At 45.5% G+C, this 8153-nt stretch overlaps 1 protein-coding gene across 3 annotated transcripts in view; it reads right to left on the bottom strand.

Annotated features, from left to right (window-relative positions):
- Window positions 1-888: 888 nt before the first annotated feature.
- UBE4B (ubiquitination factor E4B) overlaps window positions 889-8153 on the bottom strand; it is an 81050-nt gene continuing 73785 nt past the window's right edge. For all 3 annotated transcript variants that reach the window (XM_017888005.1, XM_017888006.1, XM_017888007.1), the window contains 3 exons: window positions 3303-3477; window positions 2562-2708; window positions 889-2229 (listed from right to left, as the gene is read on the bottom strand). In XM_017888005.1, coding sequence (XP_017743494.1) covers window positions 2168-2229; window positions 2562-2708; window positions 3303-3477 — 384 coding nt within the window. In that variant the 3' untranslated portion in view covers window positions 889-2167. The remainder of the gene's footprint in view (window positions 2230-2561; window positions 2709-3302; window positions 3478-8153) is intronic.

Raw genomic sequence — 8153 nt, 5'->3', positions numbered from 1 at the left:
TTTAAAGATGGAATCTCCCTCTGTCACCCAGGCTGGAGTGCAGTGGCACAATCTTGGCTCACGGCAACCTCCACCTCCCAGGTTCAAGCAATTCTCCTGTCTCAGCCTCCCGAGTAGATGGGACTACAGGCGCTGCCACCATGCTTAATTTTTTGTATTTTTAGCAGAGATGGGGTTTCACCATCCTGGCCAGGCTGGTCTCGAACTCCTGACCTCAGGTGATCCACCCACCTCAGCCTCCCAAAGTGCTGGGATTACAGACGTGAGCCACCGTGCGCGGCCTGAGGAAGAATCTTGAAGGTCTGGGAAGATACTTGAGATAAGGCAGAAGAAACTCGAGAAAGGAGGAAAACTGAATATGACAAAGCTTACCCCCTGAAATCAGCAAACACTGAAATGAGAACCAAATGTCGCATCGAGACTGACATGAATAAGAAAGTTTTCTTTTAAAAATAGCAGCTCCGCCGGGCGCGGTGGCTCAAGCCTGTAATCCCAGCACTTTGGGAGGCCGAGACGGGCGAATCACGAGGTCAGGAGATCGAGACCATCCTGGCTAACACGGCGAAACCCCGTCTCTACTAAAAAATACAAAAAAACTAGCCGGGCGAGGTGGCGGGCACCTGTAGTCCCAGCTACTCGGGAGGCTGAGGCAGGAGAATGGCGTGAACCCGGGAGGCGGAGCTTGCAGTGAGCTGAGATCCGGCCACTGCACTCCAGCCTGAGCGACAGAGCCAGACTCCGTCTCAAAAAAATAAATAAATAAAAATAAAAATAGCAGCTCCTAATTGGATCCAGGAAAGATCATTCACCACATGCAGTCATTTGGCTCTTATTTACCCACCCGCCCTGCCCTTTTTTTTTTTCCACAAAAAAAGAAGAGACTCAAGATTTCTTCTGAATGTGTATCACCATTTATTGTAGTTTGCGTCAGGAATTGAACAGAGGACATTGTCTGTGGAGGGGAAAAAAGGAAAAGAAAAAAGAAAGTATTTTTTTTATAGACTTAATTTCTTCAGAACACTTTATGGTTTCAAATCCTTTTTTACCCCAAAGGAAATTCAAGAATTCAAGTATGTTAAGTAGGGAGCGGTAATACAAAAAGTCTGATCCTTGTGTGCGCGTGTGGCTGTTTGTCTGTGTGTTGAAACCGGCAGACATCCTCCCACATTCTTGCACCCTCTTTAGCTTTGGTAAGGCCAGACACATCATACAAATGACCTGCCTCAAACTCGCACACCCAAGGGCTGAGGAACTGATTTACCCCAGAGGATAACTGTGAAGGTTTCGAACTGTCACATAGCATTAAAACAAAACAAAACAAAACAAACCCAACCCTCATCTTCCCAAAACACGGTAAGTCACATAAGTCCTGATACACTTACACCCCTAGATTTTGCTGCAGTTGCTCCTCAGGTGCCTAATAGAGGCTTATTACAAGGACCAGAGCAGCAAGATTTTCTTTACTTTGTTTAGAATAAAAAAATCTTAAAGGGACATTTCAAAAGAAAAAAAACTGAAATTCAAATTCTGAAAATATCTTGCCTTTTTTATTAATCATGTCATCTAACACCAATTAAAAAAACAAATATGTGAATATGATATAAAAATACGATCCCAGGATTAACACTTGGTAGCAGGCACAGTTATCTCGCAGAATATATGCTTGGTGGGCCAGGGAGAGGAGTTTATTTTTGTTTTGCTTCTCTTAAAAAAATCCACAGCAGTGCAAGTAGGGTCAGGAAGGGGGAGAGGGGAGAAAAGATTCTTTAGCAGCAAAATGTCCAAGGTTCTCTAATCACAATCAGATCAACGGATATGGGATTAAAAAAATTCATGAAGGGATGCTGCCCAGGCCCATTAGCCATCACTAAAGACTTCCGTTGCCCCAAACTGTGACATACGAAGGACGTGCTTTATTACACAAGCAACCATAAAACCTGTCCTTTAAGCTTTTGAGCGTGTTTGTCACTTAAATATATGTACAGGAACCGGGCTCCTCTTCTCATCCATGTCCTCTCAGGTCTCAGCATTCGCTCGCTCTGGCTGGCCTGGGGTGGTTTGCCACATTTGGCCTCCAACACGTGAACGGCAGCTTTGCTGCGGCCGCTGCTTCTGCTTGCCTCGTTGGCCTTGGCTGTGTCTAGCAGAGGGTGGGCGGCGGAACGGTTTAGTGATCGCTGCTCTGTTTCTCTCTCATCCATGCCTGAATCTGCTCTTTCAGTTCTGGCACTGAGAAAAGAAAAAAAGGAGGATTAATGCCCCAGATGGGAGGGCTCTTCCTGAGAGAGGATGCTTGTCACTCTGTATAAATGGGAAGAAAAGGCCATTCATTCCCTCATTGAGCCGAAGACTGCAGAAGGACTGGGACATGAGAGGGAGGGACTGCACGTCGACAGGGAAAAGGGGCTAAGAGTGTTTTGGGTCTTTGCTACAGAGTGTCATAAACTAGGTAGTTTCTGCATTTGATAAATTTCCCTTCTGTTTCATCTCCGATATGTGACTTGGGCATTGTCTCTTGGCACTGATGCCAGCGCTGCACCTCAAACTGCACCTTCCTCTACCTGGTTCCAGCATGCTCTCTGTCAGCGTCTGCCGGTTGAAGGGGTCCGTGGGGGAGTTGAGCAGGTGCCGCAGGATAATGGAGCGGTCCATGATGGTGCCGGAGGGCAGCCGCACGGGGTCAGTCATGAGGGTGTCCATCAGAGGGTCTGCAGGGACAAAGCAAAGCAAACTCTAATAAGAGAGCCCAAGACTGAAAAAGAAAACAAAGCCCCTTCTACTGGCGAAAAATCTATCCAAAGGAACAGCAATCAAAGGGCCCCTGAGAGGCCCCCAGGTTTAGAAGGAAATCAGCCTTCAATAAGGGCATATACATTGCCTTTTGTAGAGGGGAAGGCACTCCTTTGTCAGCTACTGCTGGGGGAGGGAACAGAGAAGAAAGAGCCTGGGACAGACCCAGCAGCAGGCCCCACAGGCTCTGTGGCAAGGACGGCAGGCTGGAATCCTTTGCCTTAGGACTTCTGGGAATTCTTCTTTGAAAATGTGAATTCCCACTCGCAAAGGCAGCCCTGCCCTTAGAATCTTCAGGGCTGTTCTCTGGCTTTAAGTCAGGCTAAGGATGTTTCTTCCTCTCAATTTACAATATGACCTAAAAATAGGCAAATGTAATTTAAGACAGATTGCCTCAAAAAGCAGCTCTAGCGCACCATTAAAAAATTAATAGCACAGGATGTCCTCTTGTAATGTTATCGATTTCCAGTTAACTCAAAAGAAATCAGCATAAAAACGACGAGTCCACTTGCCTCTGAACTCATCAGGAGCGTCACTGTAGTCAATTTCTGCACGTGCGTTCTTGGCCACTATCTCCTCCACTTTCTCGGCAAGCAGCTTAAATTTTTCTATCGCTATTGTGGATTTGATCCCTGCCTTCCGCATCTTTGAAATTACTTCTTCAAACAACTCCTTACTGTAGGATCTCTGCAAAGGAGGAATGGCAACGTGAGACGTAAAGGTATGTGAGGTGGAACAAAGCGAGCTGCAGAAAATATCCAAAGTATAATCCATTTGTGGATTTTTCCCCCCTAAAGAAGCCCTAAAATTATATGTATTATATATTTTATATATCCCAGTCTTTATGCATTTATAGCCACATAAAAGTATGCACTTTTTATGCTTACACATGGATAAGGACTGGAATAATGTGTGCCAAACTGTACAAGGTCACTCCCTCTGGAGAGGGCTGCAGGCCTGAGGCAGATGGGTTTTTTTTTTTTTTTTTTTTTTTGAATTTTACAGCTGGCATGCATTTCTTTTAAAGTTTCAACATTAAAAAGAGAAGGAAACCTAGTCTATTTCAGTCCTTGGGGGGGCACTGTGCCCTGGTAGCCTGTAAGAAGAGGTGAAAATTTCAGCTCTCTTCCACAAAGGTAAGCATGGTAAAAACAATCCACTATTGTTCATACTCTAGATGAGCTTTCTCCTGTTCACTTTCAAGCCTCCTTCAAGCTCATTTTGTTCAGCACTAGCACATGTCAGAGGCTCCATGGACGTGAGACCACCCCGGTGAACTGATGAACAGGACCGGGAACAGACACAATTTATGTCCCCAGGAAAGGAAGATGTGGAGTGGAGGACGGGCGCCCACCATGGACCCAGACAAATCTGAACTTGAATTCTGGTCCTACCACCTACCAGCTGTGCGGTCACAGGCAAATCTGAACCCTCCTGAGCCCAGGTTCTTTGAGTGTAAAATGGGCAGAGTAACATCTGTCTCACAAATGTCTAATTCACAAAAATGACTGCCATGCCAAATAGCAAAGTATGTTGTAGTTTGTATTTATAGTAAAACATATGTGGCAAAAGCACTGGCCACTAGCTTAGTGATGACATATATTTGTATTTGTATCACCATGGCGAAACAAGTGGCCAGTGTTTCTGCCACATATGTTTTACTATAAATATATATATATATTTTGAGACAGAGTTTCATTCTGTCGCTCAGGCTGGAGTGCAGGGGTACAATCATGGCTCACTGCAGCCTCAAACTCCTGGGCTCAAGCAATCCTCTCACCTTAGCCACCCAAGTAGCTGCGACTACAGGTGCAAGCCACTATGCCCAGTTCATTTTAATTTTAATTTTTGAGACGGAGTCTCACTTTATCACCCAGGCTGGAGTGCAGTGGCACAATCTCAGCTCGCTGAAGCCTCCACCTCCTGGGTTCAAGCGATTTTCCTGCCTCAGCCTCCTGAGTAGCTGGGATTACAGGTGTGCGCCACCATGGCTGGCTAACTTTTTTTGTATTTTTAGTAGAGACAGGGTTTTGCCATGTTGGCCAGGCTGGTCTGGAACTCCTGGCCTCAGGTGATCTGCCCACCTTGGCCTCCCAAAGTGCTGGGATTAAAGGCGTGAGCCACTGTGCCCGGCCTAAACCTCTTTTCTTTATAAAGTACCCAGCCTTGGGTATTTCTGTATAGTGATGCAATGGACTAACACAAGAATATCTGCAAATCATATATCCAATGATATGGCATCACCTAGCATCCAGAATACATAAAGAACTCTTCTGGTTGGGCGCGGTGGCTCACGCCTGTAATCCCAGCACTTTGGGAGGCCGAGGCAGGCGGATCATGAGGTCAGGAGATCGAGACCATCCTGGTTAACATGGTGAAACCCCATCTCTACTAAAAATGCAAAAAAAAAAAAATAGCCAGGCGTGTGTGTGTGCACCTGTAGTCCCAGCTACTTGGGAGGCTGGGGCAAGAGAATTGCTTGAATCTGGGAGGTAGAGGTTGCAGTATGCCGAGATCGTACCACTGCACTCCAGACTGGACAACAGAGGGAGACTCTGTCTCAAAAAAAAAAAAAAAAAAAAAAAAAAAAAGACTCTTCCAACTCAACAACAAAAACACAAACAACCCAATTAAAAAATGGTCAAAGAACATGAATAGACATTACTCCCAAGAAAATATAAAAATGGCCAGCAAGCACATGAAAAGGTGTCCAATGGTATTTGTAATTAGGGAAATACAAATCAAAACCACAATGAAATACCATGTCACTTCTACTAGCATGAGTATTTAAGAAACAAAAACAAATTAACATGTTTAATTTAAACTTCATGATGGAAAGAATATAAAGCAAACAAAAGGAAACTTAAACCTTATACATTGCCAGTGGGAATGTCAAATGGGCAGCAGCTGTAGAAAACACTCTGGCATCCCTCAAAAAGTTAAACATGGAATTACCACATGACCCAACAATCCCACTCCCAAGTGTATTCCCAAAATAACGGAAAACAGGTGTCTAAATACTTGTACACGAATGTTCACAGCAGCACTGTATACAACAGCCAAAGGTTGGAGACAACCCAAATGTCTATCAATGGATGAGGATAAACAGATGGTGGTATACCCATACAACAAAATATTATTCAGCCATGAAAAGGAATGAAATACTGATACATTCTACAACACAAATGAACCTTGAGAAATGATGCTAAGTGAAATAAGCCAGACATCAAAGGTTATACACTGTATAAGTCCATTTATATGAAATATCCAGGATAGGTGAATAAGTAAATCCAAAAATAGGAAAAGAGAGACAGAAAGCAGATTTGTGATTGTCAGGGGCTGGGGCAAGAGGTCTAGACAGTGACTGCTTTAAGGTTTTCCTTTCGGGGTGATACATGTTGTGGAACTAGGTAGAGGTGGTGGCTGTGCAATGCTGTGACTGCACTACATGCCACCAAATGGTACACTTTTAAATGGTTACTTTTATGTTACATATGAATTTTACCTCAATAAAGAAGAAAAACTTAACAAGAAAATGAAGCATTAAATTTGTGAGATGCAGACTCATATTGTGGTAGGTTAGTGGAGGGAGCAATTAACTTAGGAAAGACTGACTGCATGGGGGGAAGCGTGACTTCGATGGGATTTTTATTTTTTTAATTTTCTAAGTAGATGCTGAATCTTTTTTCTTTTTTAATGGAAAATGGTGTTAACAGACAATGCTTCATGGACAACAGATATGCAGTCTGTCCACGGAACTGGCACCTGCCCATAAAGGCACAGTCTAGGCCACTTTAACATCTCCCTATCCTGGTCCTCTTGGCTCCTGGGACCAATGTGATATCCCACTTCTCTGGCATGGAGCTCTGACCTCAGATTCCTGAGCATCAAGCTCAGTGGCTCTTCATCCAGGCACCTTTTTTTTTTTTTGTGAGATGGAATCTCGCTCTGTCACCCAGGCTGGAGTGCAGTGGCACGATCTCGGCTCACTGCAAGCTCCGCCTCCCAGGTTCACGCCATTCTCCTGCCTCAGTCTCCCGAGTAGCTGGGACCACAGGCATCCGCCACCATGCCCGGCTAATTTTTTTGTATTTTTAGTAGAGATGGGGTTTCACCGTATTTGCCAGCATGGTCTCGATCTCCTGACCTCATGATCTGCCTGCCTCGGCCTCCCAAAGTGCTTGGATTACAGGCGTGAGCCATGGCGCCTGGCCCATCCAGGCACCTTTTTGTCAGCCTTCTGGACATGAGTCTTCAGCCTACTCTTGGTATAGAGGGAGAGAAGCCTCTGTTTCTTTACCTGCACCTGCAAAGCTGTCACTTTCTTCTTCCTTTGTCTTCCCAGGAAAACAAGACATACCAAACCAAACCAAAGCCAACTAAGATACTGCTGCTTCCAAAGGAGAAAATGCAATTCTACAGCCTCTTCCCCAGTGCTTGCCAGCCGTCGTCCATCCTTCTGCACTTACCGCCCCTGCTCCACCAAAGCTCTCTTCTACAACAATCAAGTAAGGAGGCTCCTAATTAGCTTATGGCCAATATAAACAGAAAATACCCAATAATCAGCATAAACACCACACTGTGAAAGGAAGCAAAAACACTTTTTTTTTTTTTCCGAGACGGAGTTTTGCTCTTGTTGCCCAAGCTGGAGTGCAGTGGCGCAATCTCGGTTCACTGCAACCTCCACCTCCCGGGTTCAAGCGATTCTCCGACTTCAGCCTCCCGAGTAGCTGGGATTACAAGCGCGCACCACCACGCCTGGCTAATTTTTTTGTATTTTTAGTAGAAACAGGGTTTCACCACGTTAGCCAGGCTGGTCTCAAACTCCTGACCTCAAGTGATCTGCCCACCTCGGCTCCCCAAAGTGCTGGGATTACAGGTGTGAGCCACCGCACCCAGCCCAACACTTTTTTTTGTTTTGTTTTTTGAGATGGAGTCTTGTTGTGTCGCCCAGGCTAGAGTGCAGCGGCGTGATCTCAGCTCACTGCAACCTCTGGCTCCCGGGTTCAAGCTATTCTCTTGCCTCAGCCTCCGAGTAGCTGGAATTACAGCCGCCTTCCACTGTGCCCGGCTAATTTTTGTATTTTTAGTAGAGATAGCGTTTCATCATCTTGGCCAGGCTAGTCTCGAACTCCTGACCTTGTGATCCACCCACCTTGGTCTCCCAAAGTGCTGGGATTACAGGTGTGAACCACTGTGCCCAGCCCCAACACTTCTTAAAATATGCTTTTCTCTCCATGCGTCACTGGCAAGTGTGTGCTTGTTTCACCGCTCTGGAAGAACAGGACTATTTAGACATTCAAGGATCCCCGTGTGCCACTGTGCCAGAAACTGCCGTCTACGACTCAAGCCAGGTGCCACCA

This window comes from Rhinopithecus bieti, unplaced genomic scaffold (genome assembly GCF_001698545.2).
Source record: "Rhinopithecus bieti isolate Rb0 unplaced genomic scaffold, ASM169854v2 scaffold_16234, whole genome shotgun sequence".
Lineage (NCBI taxonomy): Eukaryota > Metazoa > Chordata > Mammalia > Primates > Cercopithecidae > Rhinopithecus > Rhinopithecus bieti.
This window is presented reverse-complemented; position numbering and strand designations above follow the sequence as displayed.